The sequence below is a fragment of the Numida meleagris genome, chromosome 1, assembly GCF_002078875.1.
Source record: "Numida meleagris isolate 19003 breed g44 Domestic line chromosome 1, NumMel1.0, whole genome shotgun sequence".
NCBI classification, from domain to species: Eukaryota; Metazoa; Chordata; class Aves; order Galliformes; family Numididae; genus Numida; species Numida meleagris.
The window spans coordinates 41,401,590-41,422,240 of record NC_034409.1 but is presented as its reverse complement, the minus strand read 5'-3'; the positions used below and the strand labels follow the sequence as shown (position 1 = coordinate 41,422,240).

At 38.0% G+C, this 20,651-nt stretch overlaps 1 protein-coding gene across 4 annotated transcripts in view; it reads right to left on the bottom strand.

The window, feature by feature from the left end:
* TMTC2 (transmembrane and tetratricopeptide repeat containing 2) overlaps positions 1 to 20,651 on the bottom strand; it is a 246,172-nt gene that overhangs the window by 147,101 nt on the left and 78,420 nt on the right. The window contains exon 1 of one of the 4 annotated variants that reach the window (XM_021385305.1): positions 19,893 to 20,021. The exons of the other annotated variants lie outside the window; for them this stretch is intronic. Coding sequence (XP_021240980.1) covers positions 19,893 to 19,927 — 35 coding nt within the window. The 5' untranslated portion in view covers positions 19,928 to 20,021. Of the gene's footprint in view, positions 1 to 19,892; positions 20,022 to 20,651 lie in introns of those variants that run through there. 4 annotated transcript variants of the gene reach the window in all.

The window sequence follows — 20,651 nt, the reverse complement described above, 5'->3', positions numbered from 1 at the left end:
GCTGAAACCTTGAATTAAAATAGCATTTTTTTTCTCAGGGAAACAGTAAGGAAATCAGTGGCAGTAACACTGCCACTGCAACTGCCTTCCCCGAGGCTCAGTGCTCTGATGTCTAAAGACTAGATGGCACACAGGTCACTCCCATTAAATCATTGGGTTTTGCTGTATCTTTTGCAAATGTGCCCGCTTCCAATTCTCGAAGCCATGCAAATACTTCTAAAAAAAATAAGTAATTGTACACAGCTGTAAAACACACCTATATACATATATATACATGTACGCAAGTACAAAGCTACTGGCACACATGTACAAAACAACTCCATTCTGCACTTAATAAGAGAAAGGACCAACTCAGTCCCTCCAGGTGAACAGCAGCTGCACCAGTCCTTCCCACACAGTGCCTATCTCCTTATTGAGTTCTTCCTTGCCAAAAGTAAACTGCCTTCCTCAAAATTATACAGAAACCTACTGTACATTCTGATGGCATGAATTCAGTCAAATTTCATTTACAGTCTCCGCAACAAACATGATGTAAGCCTGATCCTTTCCTGTTGAGTCCCGTTCATATTAAAAATCAATCAATCAGCAGCAAGTCTTGTAGGTGCAGTATTGATCACCTTCTATTTAGCTATAAAATTCAGCAGACAATTGTGAATAAATGTAGTTTCTCATGCATGTAAAGGTAACACAATTTAATACCCGCCAGCATGAAAAATACAGAAACTGCTGGTTCCAGCTTACTTAGTGGCCCAGTCATATCAAATGTATAGTCTATGAGACAGGATTTGAAAGAAAGTTTAAAGTTCTTTCCAGATGATAATTTTTTGCTAAATGCTTCAATGCAGCAACAACAACAAAAGTCAGATTAACGTTTCGGGACACTGGAAAAAGCTAATACAGGAGACAAAGCTAGATTTCCTACAGCAAAGAAGCAGGTCTCGCATAGGCTGCTAGTTAACCTTCAAAGGCTACTCTGTTTCACATTTTAAAACGTAAAAAAACTACACTTGGCCAACACAGACTTGACTGCACAAGAAGATGCAGGAATATGAACATCCAAGGTACCAGAGCCAGGCAACTCTATGTCATTTTGCTTTTAGAAATGTAAAAGGCCTCCAGCTCCCATAGCCCAGCCACAGCCTCCCCCTCCCCCCACAGGCCCCCCCAACCCACAGGCCCACAGCCCAGCCCAAACCTGGCTGACAAGGCCCCATCTTTAATTACTAAACTAACAAGCTATTACTTCTGCTGCCGTATTGAAGCTTAGACAGTGATTTCAACAGCAATTTTAAAAGCAGTTCCTCTTGATGGCCTGACAGGCAGCGCTGACATGTCCTTTATAATGCCTCTGTGCTCACAGTGACCGGGGCTCTCCGCAGATAGAAAATGTTATTAACTGCTGTCTCCAGGAAAGACTCTGGGATAAAGGAAACTACAAAACGTCTTTTTAGCCTTGTCTTCTCCTTCTCCTTCACTCACAGTTTACCTCCAGTTTACGTCCCGCAGATTAGTCCAATCTTGCTAATGGGCATAACAAGAGAAACTTGCCAACTGCACTCATCACTCTTAAAAAGAGCTGTAAACTCTGCTCTTGCTAAAAGGCAGTGGGTCACAAGGGAAAGTCATTTTTCAAAGCTCCAACTCAACTGGCATTTTTACTTTCAAGCAGCTTCAGATAAGGCTTGCAGACTCAGCCACGGAACTCGCTTTCGTCAATTTTTAATGCCTGCCCATTTCACGCATCCCGGGAGAGTGAGATATCTCATTCATAGTACAACAAATGGATCAGTTTGAGAGTAGAAGAAGGAAGAATCATAGCCAGCTATCAATACTTAAAAAATGGAAGTCTGAAGAAAGACAAAAGCTACACAGGCAACTCATTTGCTTATCTACTCAAAAGATTCCTTCTGCCTCCTGTTGATTTGCTGCGTGGGTCAGTACACACCTTCAGCACAGTTCAAGTAAGATTTTTTTCATCAAATTCAAATAATAGCAGAGACCCAGCAGTTCACATATACACATATATATGCATACACACAAAAAAGCCCAGATGTTTTTAAAATTAACAGCTCTATATGTCCTGAACTTCTGCACTAGTGCTAAACTGATCCAGGTGTTAACACCAGGGTAAAAAAACAGATGCAACATTCTAAAGTGATTTAACGCATTAAGCCATATGTCCAGCTTCAATATTGCTAATGGTCCCCATATGCTGAAAACGAACATCAGCATTTGAAGTACGGAACATATTTTTAAGAAAAAGGAGAACTCCCAAACGTGCACAAAGGAAGCTATTGCCCAGTCTTCCCTCACATAAAATAGATAGGCAGTGATGGACTGGCAAGTCTCTATTCAGACATTCTTCCTTGGTTTTCCCCCAAATCATTTTAGAATATTTTTCATTTACTCTATTTTCATAAATAGTAATGGAAAAGCACCCTATAGCATTTTTACAGTAGATCTTAACAAGTCATGCTAAGGAGGCTTAGAAAATGTTACATTACCTGTAGAGACAACAAGTCTGAAAACACAGCCAGAGCCTCCTTTTTGCAGTACAAACAGCTTCACATCCCCTGAATATACAGCAGCTTAGTCTACTCCTCCAATATACTTACAGGTGATCTGTTCAGCAGGCATGTGGTCAGATATCAAGCTAACAACAGAGGCTGTCATACCTTGGACAATTCTCATACTTGCCCAAAGACTAAAATATACATGTAGTTTCTATTGATAACAACAACAACAACAAAATCAGAAAGTACTATCTAGTCCATACAGATGCCTTAAGAGTAATAAGCATAAGTATGTGAAAGCTTATTCATCTAAATGTTTAATTACAGACTCAAGGGAACTATTTACCATTCGTGCATATTTCTGGCAGCAATTATATCTTGCATGTTCCACATTGAAGTTCATTCCTTCTCAACAGTTGTGAAAGTGGAATTTATCTACAATATCAGCAGGCTATAAAATTTTACCCATGCTGGTTTTCAAAAAGAGGTATCTATATTGTATATCACGTAGGTACACCTGCAGGAGACCAAATTCTATGCATCCTCTGGGTTTCAGGTTGCAGCTTTTAGTTTCTCTGAAGAACAGATTTTCTTAGGTGAATCTCTAAGGAATGGACAATAACTCAGCTGTTTTCAGATGGGAAATACTGAGAAGCAGCTAGCTAAGTGATATATTGGATCCTGAGTTGCTGGCTCTGAGAATAGGGCTACAAGTATTAAAGAGACTATAGAACACCTACATTCAAATCATATTTTACACTAATTAAACTTGTCAAAAATTAAAAAAATGAAAACTTAACATCACAAAAGGGAAATGTAGTGCCAGTAAACTAGTCCCTAGCTAACGTCTGCCAATCCTTTTCTAACTGCAGAAATACCTGAATGCATCAAACTCAGAGCCCATCCATGGAAGACAATATTCCCACCTTGTGTAACTGCTAGTGAAAGCTATTAACTATGCAGTTAGGAGCAGAGAATATATACATAAATACTAGTGTTATTTACAGATTTTGGACTATTACTGTTTTTTAACATTACTATTATAGCCAACCTAAGTTGCGTACCAGAACAAACATGAACTACATGTCACAGGACCATAAGCAGTGTTTTTCTCATAAAACATTTTCAGTGGTACTTTTCTGAATTAGATATAAGCAGAATGGAAAGATGCATGCATGAGACAACGATATTATACACTCATATGCTTGCAATTGTCATAAAAAATGAAAGCACAAAAAAAAATCAAAAATTCAAACAACAAAATCACAAGGGTCATTGTATCACAACAGGTAAATATATTGTATCAAAATATAGACTTTCCAAGAATTGTCTGAACTGTACAATGTCTTTTAAAGGAATTGATCTGCATTGGCTGCAGCCTTCTAGACATCTCTAACTTTGGGACTGAAGATACAGTGTTATTCTGAAGAAGGAAGGGCATCCTAAACAGGTGGTGGTAGCTACATGCAACACTGACTGCTGTCAAGTACTGCTTTACCTACACTGAGGCATGCTGCAAGCATTGATTTTCTCATTGACTGAAAGAGCTTTGAAAACTTTAAGCAACTAGAGGTTCAAAACATTTTGGTTACAAGAAGGTTGAGATGGCCTGAAAATTCTTTTCCTACGGGAACATAAATATTTCAAAAACTAACTGTCAAGGCTTCAGTGGAGAATGTACCCTTCTCCATTCTGTAAGCCCTTTCACTTTCAAGTGTGTCCTCATGCCGAAAGAATCTGGCCTTAATATTAACCCTACGTGCAGCTCACTCCCTCTCAGTTCAGTCTTCTTCCTGATATAACAAACAGAAGATGGACTACATTAAATATGAAACCCTAATATCAACTGCCTGGTGTAGGACTAACTATTATTCAGACACATACAAAAAAAAAAAAAAAAAGCTGCATGGAAGCAAGAGAAGTAATTAATACTTTCTGCTGCTGAACAATGGGATACCATGAGATTCCTCTCAGGAGGTAGCAGATACGCACAGAGAGAGAAGAGAGGCTCTGTTGTTGTGTCTGCTCCCCAGGTTTGTTTACCACAGTATGTACAGCAGGTATATCAAGCAACATTTATTGAAAAAATGTTTAAATTACAAAGCCTGAAAATGCTTTGTTTTTCTCACAGCTGCTTCATAAGATAACATCTCTTCCAACTACACTACACAACAGAAAACTGCTAATTCTGTTCCTCTAAGACTTCAAGATATCCAGTATTTACTTGATAACATATTCTCTCAATTACACATGCAAAGTTATTCTTTACAAATATTATTCAGTGCCAAACTACTGCCTGGCAATAGCTCATTATTTGTTTATTTTACACAAGCACATGAACACAGAGACACATACGTACATCTACCTGTGAAAATGTAATTCCAAGCTTCTGAACCATGGTCAGAATTCATAATTGGAACCTCTGCTGCCCTTTCAAATCTATTTTAGATGATGAAAGCGGACCCAGCAGGCCTTATTAGATTTACTGTTCCACAGTATAACATGGCACTAGCCTATTTCTTTTTCCTACTTTCCTTTGAAAAAAAATGAAACAAATAGTTTTTGCCATTTCACCATACAGCTACTCACAACAGTACAATTATCTCTAAGGAAAAGGACAGATGTTTTAAGGCTTGAGAAAACAGCAGTTACACTGGAAACATTGAGACTCTTAGCTACTTTAATAAGACAGACATTAAACTACTTTTTCTGACAAGTAATCTACTGAATATACATAAAGCCTTTTCAAAACATGTATATTTTAAGCCATTACAAGAAAAACGAGGCACACCTCCTGTACCACTACAGAAGAGCATATCAGTCATACACCAGTCCCATAACACCTCTCTGTTCTTTTCAGTACATGGCAAACTATACTGGAAAAAACAAGGCTCAGTAATTTAATTTTTAATAATTCACATCTTTTTCAATTCAAATCTATTTATTTACACAGCCTTTTCAGAAAGTTCAGGGGAATTGTATGTAATTATGCCTAAACACACACTTGTGCACTCTAAATTTAAATCTTGAAAGAGCTTTTAGGCAGCTGACTTATTTTTAGGAAAGTATTGAACAGACTAGCCAGGAACACAGACACACATAAGTACAGAAATACTAAGTAGAGAAGATACTTCTGAGCCACAACATAAATTACATACTCTGTGCTTTTAAACTTATATGTGGATGGGTAGGGGATAAGGAGAACTGTCAAGTGATTGTGGTGATAGCACTATTTATAGCAATATACTAAATAATATTAGGAGGTCAAGGGGGTCCTCCCTGAGGATTAAATATCTAAGTTATTCTGCCAGCTCCAAGGTCCAGCTACACAGAATAATCAAAGTTGATGCACTGCCATTTCAGTGAAACAGAGGACAAAAAAAAAAAGAAATACCAACAAACACACAAAACACAGCATGTTTAACATGATGAAAAAAAAAAAAAAACAGCAAGATATGCTAACATATACTTAAGATAAAACCCAAGGTTTACATTTCTCTGTAATGACAGTTTACTCAACAGTGAATCAACCAAAATATTTAAAACATCTTTTCAGAAAATTAAAAAAAAATTTTTTTAAAGGTAGCAGTTTTCCTTCTCAGAATAGGATTCCTGTCAAGTAAAATTCCAACAGATCACATAGAGGCTAAAAAAACATTTATGATGTACATAGTTGAGCTTGACCTTTAGGCCTGATAGGCCCTGAAGATACGTCAGACAAATTCCAGGAAGTTTTTTGTTGTTGTTGTTTTTTAAAAAAGCAGAACAAAATGGAACTCACTACAGTTATGTCAAAACCAGTTATTATGGGAAAAAATATATATTCAAATTAAAACATCCCACATCTGTGAGATATCCTTCATCAGTGTACTTTAACAGGGCAGGCCAGTATCCATTCATTTGTAAGGTGTTGATACGGCTGAAAAAATATTAAAATGAGTTTTATTGACTTGTTTCATCTTTGTGCCTCAATAGTTTATCCAGATGCAGGGACTCAGAGTAAAATAAATTTTGTGGCATGCCACAGCAATTGTGAAACACTAGAAATAGAAGTTAACAGCAACGTGTAAAATAAATTTTATTTTCTCTTACTTCTTCTGGTTAAGAGCATCCAAGTAGTAGACAACCGTTTGAGATTGACATAAAAGGACTAATCACAGTCATTTTGTTAAAGAAAATACAGACTTTATAGTCACCATTACATGCTAGTCTGCAGTAAGCATACTCCTGGGGATTTTACTGGATGCCGTCAAAGATTGAGCTAAAAAAGCCAGGAAATGGCAAATTAGTTGAATTATGTTATCAGAACACACAGGATCAAATTCTGATTTCTGCTATATTAGACTTAATCCACATTAGCATTGGAATAACCTCCAACTTATGTCACCGAAACCAGTACAGTTCTAAAATCAACTGCAACTGGCATAAGCTTTTATAGTCTTTCAGTAGACTTTTTAGATTCCCAAGCATAAAAACAAAGCAACCAGAAATCATTCCTTCTTATGTTTTAGAGCAGCTGTTGGGAGTCAGGTAGTAAGTAGTAATGATCTCAGACAGCAATTCAGGGAAACTGAAGCCATTACTGGATACTAGAACTGAGTATGAGATCAAGCTTCCTGTCCAGATCATTGCAGCCAAATGAAGTTAAGCTGAACTATAAAAAGAAAATCAGCATAGAACAGAAGCAGTCTCCCCAGTTCTGCACCAGCAAATCCACTCACACTTTTCTCCACTGGTGTTTGTGTGTCCATTTTAAGTACTTTTTTTTAAAAGCAGGTTTAACTTTCCTAGGAATTATCCTTCTAAAAAAGGAAGGCCTGAAGAGCTGTGGGAAGACTGAGCCAATAGTTAAGCGTTAGACTCAACTTCCTACTGTAACATTTAAGTCCAAGCACCCCTGAGAGCAGCACAACAGAGGTCTGCATTTTTCCCATTAGCTGAAGAACAAGTGCCGCAAAAGGTTACGGCATTTCATAACTCCGACCTTTTTGACAATGACAGCTCTAAGTTCTGCCTAAAGAGACCTACAAAGGAAAGTCAATAGAAGAGAACACAATGCATAAAAATTACTGAGAGTTTTAAAAAAGCAACAACAAAAAAAAGTTTGCTTCTTTCAGTAGTCCATATCAAACATAGAAATGGTTTGTAGGGGAAACAATTCACACGCAGTATTTTGGTAACACAGAACTTGTTAGGTCCTCTCTTAAATTCTGGCACCGCTAACGGATAGTAACAATTTCGCCTTCACTATTTAAGCAAGCAGGACTGGTTGAGATCAGAGAAAGAAGAAACTTCAGACGTGGAAAAAAAGTCTTGGATAGATTATGAGAGACATGCAAGAGTGGAGTGGAAGAGATCCAAAGGAATCAGAGAACAGATGCCTAGAGAGGCTGGTCAACATTTTCAGACTGAAGAAAAAAAAAAAAGAAATGGTGAATACTGTCGTACAGCATTTGTTGACATGGCTAATATATTCTCTTCAGCTTCTCACAGAAGGATGGAAAACATAGAAAATTTCACCTTGGAGAAAAACTTCAACTTCATATGCTTGTGTTTGAGCAGAGCTGGTTTTCTACTAGGGATCTACATGTGTTTAATATCTAGAAAGAGTATTTAAGAAAGACTATAGCAATATCTTTCTCCACTCCCCAGAGAGAAACCCCTTTTGGATCCTTACATAAACTACAGTGCATATCTACTACCTGCAAAGGCAAGAACCCAGGAAGGCCACCTCTTTAGGAGTCAAGCTCCCTCTTTGCTGTCTCCCATGGCATAACAAGCCACTGAAAGTTTAATGAAGAAAATTATAGCTGGCCAGAGCATATAAAACAGCAGGATGTATTTATTTGTGCATAATAAAACCAATCTAGAGTAACATAAGGAATAAGTAGTTTCTGCTCTAAAAGATTTGCTTCTTTTTTGGGGCTCTACATTGCATCTTTGCTACAAAGTTATTGGGAATGCAAGATTTGGTTTTCTTCACAGGAAATTAGTTGTTTGGAATAATATAATGCTGTGCATGTAACACAAATATACCAGATTCCTAACATGCTACACACAGAAAAATACTGAGAAATTAATTATTATATAGTCAGTAAATACAGCTATCCAGTGCACCCATCCCATCCACTAAGGCAATGTAACACTTAAGACCTATTCAGTTTTCAGTGAAGACTGCTGTTATTCTGATGAATTTTGAAGGAATACTGAAGTAGTAAGATATTGCTATCTAAATGTTTTAGAAAACTTTACCCAAATGTTGCACACAATAAGACATGCATATCTCATTCAAATCAACTTTATCATCCCTTCTAGTTTTTTCCCAGTTCAACTGTAGAATAAAAGCGTGTAGACATCACTGAGAGACAGAAGATGATGCTTACGAGAGGTGCTGGGAGCCCACGGGAACCCCAAGAAGCCACCCTCATGTTTCCAAGCGTGCTATGGGTTTGCCATCTTGCCATTGAGAACGAAGTGTAACCGGAAGCTGCAGCAGGGCTAACTATGAAGATCTTTGCACATGAAGGCACTTGACACGAATCCCAAACTTACAGCGAATGCTTAGCCATCAACTATTGAGAAAGATAAAATCATATTTCTAGAAACTTATGCTGCTGTTATTTTAATATCATAGGCCACTGTTGCAAGCCAACAAAATAGACGAAAGTTTTAAATTAAAGGTCAATTCTGAGGGTTGATACTCTGCAATTTTATGTATAAATCAAGCCAGGTGACTTATTTCCAATAGCTATGAAAATAATAAAACTGGTTTCAATGACCCCAGAGATATATATGCTTATTTGCGGTTGTGGCCCCAGGCAACCCTGAAATCAGCAATTCCATTCAGTCAGAAGCATGGCACACAGCCAAGCTCCTGTAAGAGTTAAAGGTCCTGCATATACTTTCTTTGTGTGTTTATTTGAATAGAATGGTGACTTTGGATTTTGGGCCACCCATCAGTTATAGACCTCCCAGTGTACTTAGAGGAACTGTTTGACCAAATCTTAATACCAGTCAGCTTTGGTTTACTAGCTCTTTAAACAAAATGTAAAAGTATCGAAAAATGAAACAAGGGAGGAAGAGATTAAAACAGGGTTTATCTGGAGATACTTTAATGTCTATTTTCCTCTACAGATAAGACATACAATGTTTTGGGTGCAGTTTAATTGCAATAATAAGATAAAGAACTTAAATGTTTCAAAGCCAAAAGAAATATCTACTAAAACACAGGCTGCCCAATGTAATAAAGTAGGAAATAACGGTGACAATTATCAGAAGACAAAGAAAAGTACTTTAAGACATCATTCTGTAAATAAATAAATACATAAACAGAACCCCCTCTTCTCCAGGCTCACATAAAGCACCTCTAACAGCTAACATATAATCTTTAATGTCATGATGATGTGGGTCCATTAGGAAAATATTCTGAATATTCAAATCATGCTAACTTGCATTTGCCAGCACTTTTGAGAACACCCTACTACTAAATAAACAATCTGTATCTAAATCTGGACTCCAGAGCTGAAAAAGCAATTGTGAATTAATGTTTTCATTCAGAAGCTTCAGAGCCTGCAAGTTTAAATCGAGGAAGGTTTCTATAACAAAGGAAAACATCTGCGTACCCTATTACTATCTGTGCAGTCGGGCTGTCTCAAATGAGAAACTCACAAGGAGAAGGTGCTGCACCTAATGATGAGTGGGGAAAGTACTATTCAAACTTGAGAGTAAATACAAAAGCTATACTTAATGGTCTACTCTTTCTTGCCAGTGGTGCAGACTTTCACCACAAAAGCTCTCTCAAAGACAGCCAAGTGTTAACCTGAATCTGATAAAGAAAGTGAAGTTTTCGGAACTCACTAATAGTAGTCTCCCTGCTCTATCCCATATATTCACGGCCTCATCTCTGCTTTGTCACACTGTAAATACTGAATAGAAGAAAGCAGCAAGTAAATTGTTCTAGAATAGGGTCTCAAAGTATGTTTTTTCTTTGGCCAGGTGCCACAAAAAAGGGTGTCAGGTACAGTTCCAGTGGCACCAGTTCCAGGCTAGCTGCACACCACTTGGAAGCACGCCATAAATTATTGGAGTGTGTATATGCACACAGTGCAATTTAGGAACTGCTGCTTTATAAAATTGATTCAGCACTAACATCTCAAACTTTAAATTTGGCTCCTGAAACAGAAAGAGTACAAAAGTATGACTGCTCAGCAAGTGAGCAGGAATCCACTGCACTATCCAGCAATAACAAAAATCAATTAGTAAAACAGAATTATTATTTATTTGTAGAATGTTAAAAATAAAAGTGCTTATGTCTTTCTGGACTTAAATACAGAGAGGAAAGCACTGCCAAGAACTGCAGAGACTCTAAGATTTGCCACTCCGCCTCTCCTGCCACCCAGAAGTCTGACTAAGGAAGATAATGGTTTCTCTAAGCTGAATTTCATACAGCTCCCATCATCAAACAGACTAACTTGTCAGCGAAAGTTGTTCATTAAGCTCAGGGTGAAGTCAACACATCAAACCAAATATAACCTGTGATATGAATGACTGCATATGAATTAATCCTAAAAAACATAAATGGATGGGAAAGCACAACAATATTTAGGTTATGTACATACATGTTTTCATGGTCTGCTCAGCTGAGCTGTTTAAAGCAAGAAAAAGAACTGCAGTAGAGTATCCACTGAATAAAGCAGAGGTGTTAGCCACTGCGACATATAGCATACCTGTCAGTTCATCAGGTTCTCTCCCTGAAACTAAAAGAAAAACCAGTTTGCAGATACCTTACTCTGGATACTGCACTGTGCTGGTGATGCAAGGCTTCCTTCCCACCAGGCATGTTTCGTCTTCGCAAAATTAACTTAGAGCCAGTGACAAGAACCCACCCTTCCTCTTGGTATTTATTACATGGCTTCTTACTGTCTGAAGGATGCTGATGTCTCCTGGGTATGTTTTTGTAATTTTTCAGAACTTATTTTAGATGCTGTGTAATGACTTCTTAAACTGAAGTTTCACGGTGATGTTTTTCAAGCTCAACTGATTAAAGCTTGTTTAATGAATCTTGAAGAAAATATATTATTCACCTTAATGAGAATTTATGCAAATCACCGCTACTAGCTTCTGCAGAAAACCTTTTCAATTAATTATAATTAGGCTTTTTTAGTTTTACGCTTCTGGTTTTTTTCTACCAGGTAATTATAGGCACGGATTTACTTTTCTTTTTCTCCTCCCATTGTGGGAGATGGAGAACTTCTTTGGCGCGATGTCCAAACACCTGTCCAAAGCGCCCTGGAATTGCAGTGTTATTTTCACCTCTATTCATGACTGGACAGTCGTCAAAGGACCTTGGTCATTTATGTTGATATACAAATAAATTACTCCTTCGCATTTAGGAAAGTGATTTCATAATATATAGAAATTCAAATAGAGGCATGTTTCCTAACACTTCTGAAATTCTCACCAATACAGAAAGACCTCTCTTTAAATAGAATATTGTGTAAGTATTCTTTCTACATATTTCAAGGGCTTTTCAGTAGCTTACCTACTTAACACTGATATTAAAAAAACTTCCGTAAGTGGAAAAACTGTACTTTGAGTATAACCAATCAAGAAGTTTCAAGAACTCAGGAAGAGTAATGCATTTACCAGTGCATTTTTGCAGGTATGGATTTACAATGACAAAGACAGTGCAAAACTCTATGTTGCAGAGATAAAGAAGTTGGAGATTACTATGATTAATCAGATCTTTTATTTGAGGAACTTCTTAATATAAATTAAATCCTTATTATATTGCAACAGATTTCCTAAAACCAGGTGCTTTTAGCTCTTTTGAACAAAGAACCACCAGTCTGGTAATCATTTTAAAAGCTTAGGCCTGAAAGGGAAGGTAGGAGAAGATTGCCATTGCAGTCTTCCTAATGAAGAGTCTTCATTGCGGAGAACAGCACAACTATCATGAACGTTGCATGTTCCCCTTGGGCTACACTGGAACAGGGACCACTTAGTTCCTACCCTCTTCCTAGGACAGTGAAATTCTATCCCAGATTCCAGAACTAATCCTGAATTATTCAAGCCTCTTCCATACTCTCAACCTCAATTACATTCACCAGCACAAATACAGACAGGGCAGAGAATCCATTGGGAGGACCCTGAGGAGAAGGGCTTGGAGGTGTTGGTTGATGAGGACCTAAATAAGAGCCAGTAGTGCACGCCTGCAGCCTAGAGAGGCAACCATATCCTGGGCTGCATTAGAAGCAGTGTGAGTGGCAGGGCAAGAGAAGACTGCACCCTTCTACGGCACTCTCATGAGGCTCCCATCTGTGGTGCTGTGTTCAGCCCTGGGGCCCCCAGCACAAGGCAGCCATGGACCTGTTGGATCAAGTCCAGAAGAAGGTCACATCTGAGGGCTGGAGCACTTCTCCTACAAAAAAAGGCTGACGTTGTTCAGCCAGGAAAAGAGAAGGGTCTGGGAAGATCTCATTGTGTCCTCCCAGTAAAAACAGGGACCTACAGGAAAGTTGGGGAGAGACTCTCAGGGAGTTCTATCTCAATAGAACAAGGAGTAATGGTTTTAAACTTAAAAAGGGTAGATTTAGATTAGACATTGGGAAGAAATTCTTCACTATGTGTGCAGTGAGGCACCGGAGCAGGTTGATCAAAGAAGCTGGGGATGCCCCACCATCACTGAAACTGTTCAAGGCCAGACTGGATGGGCCCATGGGGAATCTGGTTGAGTTGGAGGTTTCCCTGCCTATGGCAGGGGGATTGGAACTGGATGGTCATTATGGTCCCTTCCAGTCCAAATCAATCTCTATGTTTTATGAAACTCATGATTCATCTGGTAGAATAAAGAAAAACAATATGGGAAGAGATTGCGAGGCTGTTACCTAGAACTACAATTTGGGGAAGCCAGTTTCTGTGTGCCCTTATTTCTCCCTGGAGCAGCTGAATTCCAGTCCCAGAAAACCTCCTATGCTTCAACAGCATCTCTCTTAAAACAAGACTGACACACACTTGTTCTCACTCTTCTGTTACAGATTTCCATGTTGCAGCCCTAGAGAGACAGAAATTAAGTAAAAAAGAATGACTGCCTCAAGCAACCCATCTTCTTCAAAGTTTCTTACAGCTACCTATTTCTGACAACTCCCATTCTGTCCCTTTTCCAGTTTCTCAGGTACAGCTTACTTTTGCTATAGAGTGGAAGTTCTAATCCACACTGATGGATGCAATGAAAGACACTATTCATAAAAGAGAGGAATTTACGATTGGATGTAGATGTATTCCTTAATCTGTCACAGTTGTTTAAGCACGTGTCATTCAACCAGAAATGAAGAATCGCTTCCCTCTTGGAAAAGCAAATGTGAATGCATTTGGTTCTAGGTTCATACTCTAAGCCAGATCAAATCTGCTCAGAAAAAAAACAAGCCACTCCTCTCTTAGCTCCATAAAAATCAACCAGGCATCTGCCGATCACTGTTCCCTTTTTGAAGCTTACATTGCAGTGACTGGTAGCAGAAGTTTGGAGGGCTAATTCCAACTACAGTGACATTTACATAATGCAGTGTTAACCACAAAAGACCTCACCAAGACATGCATGAGATTACAACTACTTTGCCCAAAACAGTAACATTTAAAATTAATGTACCAGACCACTGTTTTGAACTGAACAGAAACACAAAAGTAAGGCTTTGGAGCAACAAGCAGATTCATTAGAAAATAAAAGGCAAAACAGAATATTAAAGAGCAATATAATCAGGTGAAACTGTGCTATGCTTTTAATTTGCAGAAAGAATTTGGCAGCTGGAACTTCATTAGCAATTCTCTAGGTGACATATGAACCAGTTCAGTCTCCCATGACTGAACCTGTTTTGCAGGGTTAGCAGTAGTAAAATTGACATAATAGCTCGAATTATAAAGACGGAGAACACTACTTCTCAACAACCTCAATAAAATGACACGTCTTATTTTTTAAGCACCCTCTTAGCCCACTTCAAAATGTGGTTATGGTCAGCTGACAGAAATTATCTTTTGAACTTTAATATTCACTCTCAAGGGGATATTATGATGCAAACTCACATCCACTATTGCACCATGAACACTGTCTAATATGTCAAATTATTTATAAAACAGATCCTGTTTTCCAGAAAATAAACAACAAAAAAAAAATGTATCTGTTTTATTGGTTTTGTCTGTTGTTTAACTGAAACAATTAAAATATTCACTTACATCTCAGTTCTGATTTCCTGGGAGAAGTACAGTAACTTTACAACCATGAACTCTCTGTTCAGGAGAAAGGGTCCAAAAGATTCAGTTTCTGAGAGATCTTACTGTACAAAATGGTAAGTATAAATAAAAATTCAGGCACTCCAAGATACATATTACTGTAAATAATTAATTTTATAAAGATGATACTTTATTGGCTAATTTTTTTTTTTTGTATTATCTTTTAGAGTCATCTAGACAAAGATAAAGTAAAGGAAGATAATTACAGCAGCAGCAGGAATAACCTTCAGTAACATTTTTTCTATTATAAGAAATGCTTTCATGCACAACAACATTCAATACTATAATAGCATAAACTGGCTTTCAGCACTGTAATTTAGAGAATTACAGTCTCAGAGCCTCAAGTATTTTGCTGCTGTAAGATTTCAGATTTGTTCTGCTCTAAGTAGCCAAACCTTTTAACATTTCTCCGGCTGTACGTCAGATTAGAAAACATTTTCCCCCTCCTACTGCTCTGTTTTTTCTTGGCTTCTATGTTTTCCCATTTCCATGTAAGAATGCACAACTACTAGAACATATTGAAAACAAAAATATCACGCAGTAGTTAGTACAAGTACTGCCCCTGATAAAGAAATGAAATTCCAATACAAATCTATTAAGTTGTCCAAATACATGATGATCCTTGTCAGAAACGTCAACTTGTTCCAATGAATGTTTTGGACGGTTGTTTTTTTTTGTCGCATTTTTTTTCCCCATGATTTTCTCTTTAAAGAAAGTTTCCACGTACCTTTTTCAGCTTTGATTGCCCCACTGAGTGAAATTAGCTGTTCTAAAAGAAAAGCCACACACACATATGCAGCCACAGACACATATTTCTTTCACAGAGCACAATTTCTCAATTGAGCCATTTTGCATAAGCCCTCAGGTTCTGATAGCTCTCATGAAGCCAAAGTTTGCTCATAAGACATGCAAAATTAGGAAAAGTGTGGAAAAAAACTGCCCTTTCTCTCCCTCACAAAATCATGTAGAAATAACTATAGATAAACTTTACCAATAAAATGATGCTCCCCATCATGACTTTCATGTGCACCTTTACCAACAAAGGAGGAAGTGGCTATGAGAGTCTCAGGTAAATACAGAAGAAGAAGATTATGTGTGCTGGTAAACTTTTCCCTAATTAATTACACAGTGACTTCCTCAGCCTACAAAGTCAGAAATAAGTCTAAACAAAAAAAATACTGGGATGTAATTGCCTTTCATCTTCATTGTTATTACCACCTTGCTCTGCAAAAAGTTGCCTCTTTCAAAGTTGAATTTGGTAAGACAGTAGGAACAAAAAGGTCAAGACACAGAGAAGTGCTCCAACCACCAGCACCTGCTCAGCTCACACAGCAGACCTCAGTATCAAACTCCCAAGCTTTACCAGTAGAAGTGCATATGCATGCAAATGAAGTTTCCACCTGTTAAACTAATCAAGAATTTCCTTGACCAGCCTGTAAAATACATAGCTGGCTCCTTACAATAGTCCTGTGACAGAAGGTGCCAGAGAAAGCCATGCAGCCATTCACATCTCTGATGTGTTCATGTAATGGCATGTCAGCTCCACCATCCCCAGTCAACAGCAAGACCTGAAAACCACATTTTCCACCACAGTCATCTCGGTGTCTGCTTTGTAACCTCATTCCACTCAATTCACAGCAGGATAAGTCAGATTTGGACTTTTTACTTTTTTATTCCCTCTCTTCAGCAGTGCAAACTAAATGAGGACTCCGAAGAAGAAAATAGAAATTACTTCATCAGGAAAGAGAAAAGGCAAGAAACTGTCAGAAAAAACAATAACAACTACCTATCATGCTCTCATGCTTGAGGATTCCATGTAACAAAGAGAAGATGAGGTAGAAGACAGAGACCCACCTCCCCAAAATGCTTCCAAAAAGTCACCGTGCCCTTGCCTAGCTCCACCCTCAGCCTGGAGCTAGTGCCACCACCACACAGCTCAGCTCCTTCCCCTGCCACCAGGGCAAGGCCTTCAGGGCAGTAAAACATCACTGTGATACATCACCATGAAAATCCAAAGGCCAGACTTGAGCAACCAGGCCGCACATCATGTCACAACTGTTCTTCATTACAAAAATAAAAGGCCTGCTCACTGAGAAAAACACTGTTGTGACCTGATCAGCAGTTCCACATTGTTTCCATTTCATTTCAAAGACATCGCAGTTGCCATTTCAATTGTTATGCTAGCAAAAAAACAACACATTGCAAATGAGTCTGAAACCAACAACAAAAAAATATCACATCTAGACACGCACTTCAAAGTAAAAACAAGACAAAAAACACTGTACTGAATGCAATACAGACTATACAGGACGTATACAGGACAGTTTCCCAGGCATGGTATCTTTTTAACATTAATAAGAAAAAAATTTCATTTTAGAAAGAGTACAGTTTAAAGGGGAAAGGGTCTGAATAGTTGAAACTACATGTTGGCCATAGTTTTTCCTTCTGCCTATTAAAACAGAATGCTTCTTCCCCTATTTCCCTTTTATCTTTAATAGCAAAAAGCAGAGACATTTTACTGTAGGAATTGTCCTTTTTTTCCCTTTTAGTTTTTCTTTTTACTCTGTGCTAATAATGGGTTTACGGACAACTGAGGGTGGGGTATGGGTTGGTTGCTTTGGTTTTGCTTTTTTTATTTTTAATTTCTAGGTTATTACAGTATTTGTTAATCCATTTACAGGAAAGCAATGTTTTTTACTTGTTGATGGGGACTGAGCAGTGGAGATGCTAGTCTCTCACAAAGCACTGATTTACAATGCCCTGTTGGCTCGTTGGAACTTAAGTACTATTAAGCAAGTGATCAAAATTTCAAACAATCTGCCCTTTTGGATGATGTCAGCTTTTAATTGTTTGTATAGAATTTTCTATATGTCACATTCCAAAATCTTGCTCTTAATTGCAGATCAGAAAAGTTAAAAACTAGCTGTGAGCTGCCCTGAGTATGTACCCGTCTACCTTTCTGAAATTACATCAACAGGTCTATCATCAAGTACGTTGCTGTTTTATGTTTTTTTAACATACATATAAACTTCACACCTTCCAGCACCCCTCCAGGCACCACAAGCTCAGAGAAATGTAGAATTGTTTCTTTCATACTACTGTCCCATTATGCCCAGTAGTGACAGGAACCTTAAAATCAAGCACAGTCATCTACTGTTCTACATGCGCAAAAGTCAGCGCTTGCTAATTAGGTTAACTTAAATTAAACCAGTTTTTAATTTAGAATGTCCTTGTTCAGTCATTTTATTATACCCTTGTGGGGACATTTTCAATGCAGCTGATGGTATTGAGCCACCAAGTTCTCACTTACAGTACTGTACAGGAGTGTTCTGAAAATTAATTAATGTTAGTCCAGCACTTCAAACATGTAAAATACTATGTAAATACTAAAGGCATTCAGCCAACGTTAATAAAAGTAGTTTAGCTAAATCCTTATTCACCACACTGAATGTAAGCATTTTCTATTTTTGAAGTTCATAAACTGTCTGCAAAAAGCCTGACAAACACTTAATGGGCACAGAATAGCACACTTAACGCACGGACAGCCTCAGCTTGTCATTTCTGTAATAGATTTTGAACAGAGCAATCACCTCCCAAGAACAGAAAGCCTACATGATATCACAGTTCTCATATGAAAGGGCAAGGAGTCTGAGCGTTTTTTTTTTTTGCCACCATGACCCAAAAAGCCATAGAAGGCAATGAGATTGCTTTAACTACTGTGAACTTTGAATCACGTTGCAAAGATCAACAATTAATTGATGAGCAAAAAAAAGATAGTATCTTTATTACCTGAAAAATTAATTTTAGTAGAAAAGACATATATTAAATGCAGTTCCCATAAGAGTTCCTCTGTATCTTCCCCTTCCTCTCAGCCTCTGTACAAGATGATTATGTTTTGTCTTCGTGCTGGGCTGTAAAAACTTCTAGATTCTAAAAGTGTGAAGGACCAGCTGGAATAAGCATATGTGGTGTTGGACCTACCCTGCTAGACACAACTTGCATAACCATTGTGAAAAAAATCCTTCACCCACAGTCAACTCAAGCACAGAATTAAGTTTATCAACCTTGTATTAAATGGCACTATTAGAGAAGAACATCACTTTTGGGCAGCACTGCCAGTTCTTTAATTGAAGATAAGGTTCTGGCCAAGAAGACCAACACTAAGTGCTGCACACATCGTCCTGTCTCCCTGTCAGTGGTTCTCAACCTAGACATGCTTGCCAACAAATTCAATGTTAAAACACTTATACAAGCTTCTTAAAACCCTCTAGCAGGAGGGTTTATTCCATTCCAGTACTAAATACTCTCAAATTAAAATTTACATTAGTCTAACAAAACCAGGTGAACATACATTCAGGTATCTATTTTTAAGTAACTGATCTAATGGAGCAAAAATGGGAAGACTCATACAGATATTGGTGTACCAAGAAGGCCTGAAAATATTTGTTTTGTTCTACATACATATACATATGAGGCATAATTTGTCTTTGACAGCAGATTTCCTGCAGAGAGATCGTCAGTAAACATACTGGTAGTCTGCACAGAAACATATCTAATTTTAAACCTCTCACAGCTGTGTAATAATGAGCTTCATTGAACAAGATGGTCTGAATCCACACCAAACAGCTCACATTTTCAAATCTGTGTTAGAAAAAAAATCACATTTTGTATACGTGTTCACAAAATCAGTAGGTAATCAGCACATTTCTGTTCGCTACTTCTTGCAGACTAACCAAACGAGCCCTTTTACACTGCACAGAAGTTGATACATTTCAGAGTTCCAAAGTCTGGTCTTACTATAGCAGTGCCAAAGTTTGATGCAACATACACAGGAAAAGGGCTCCTGGCATTCACATTTTGCTTAAATCTCTAGTTCCACATGCTTGGCTTCAACGGCAACTTCAAAACAATTATGACTTCATTTCAGAACATCATTTCTGTTCTTATGACTTTAGAAGCAACTTTCATCACCACTAGTGAGTTTTATATTCATAAGAGGCAATAGTGGTCAGCCAGTTGCAAGCTTAGGGGCCCATACCTAAAAAAGTTCACTGGAGCCCTGCCATCAATACTCAAACAAGCAATGCACATGGCTACCTCTTCGCAACTGCAATGCTGCTTAAGCACCCCATTTCTTCTGCCCATGTCTGCTGCTTCTGATGGATCCCATTTTACAGGCATCTCCAAGTCTCCAGGGTGTTCTCACATTTGTGTCCAAATCGCGGCCTGTCAAAAAGAATACTGCTGACTATAGCAAGGACAGAGGGCCAAACAGGGCAAATAAGGGCACTGAATATAGCCACTGCCATTTTCAGAGTAAAAGCCCCCTTAAAAGATGATGAATAAAGTGGACTGTTAAACAAAACCAGAATAGGGAGTGATTATGTAGTCTAATTGCAATTAGAATACTACTAGAATACTCCAGCTAGCACACTCTCCCCAAAACTACATTACTTGATTGCTTTTCACTGTCATTCCACATGCATGCAATTCAAAAATTTTGAAATACTTGAAAAACTGAAGATAATCAAACTCAAAAAAGATAGCTGTTCATTGATAAAGCTTTTATGTTTTTTAAGCTAATAGTAAGTTCACATTACAATGCCATTTAAAAATTTATGTTTGAAAAACTCCAAAGGAATCCTCGCATTTTAACATAAATGTTGTATTTTAATTCAAGTTGATTGAGTCATGCTACTATTCTGACAAGTAGCAATAGCTTCATGCATCTGCCTTGGGCTTTTTGCAAGGCCTGCCCAGAAGAAACAAGTTAAAAAGCCTCAGACCCTTCTACTGAAGCAATTTATCCTCAGTCAATGCTTCCTTCACCTTCACTCTCCTTTTAAAAATATCAAC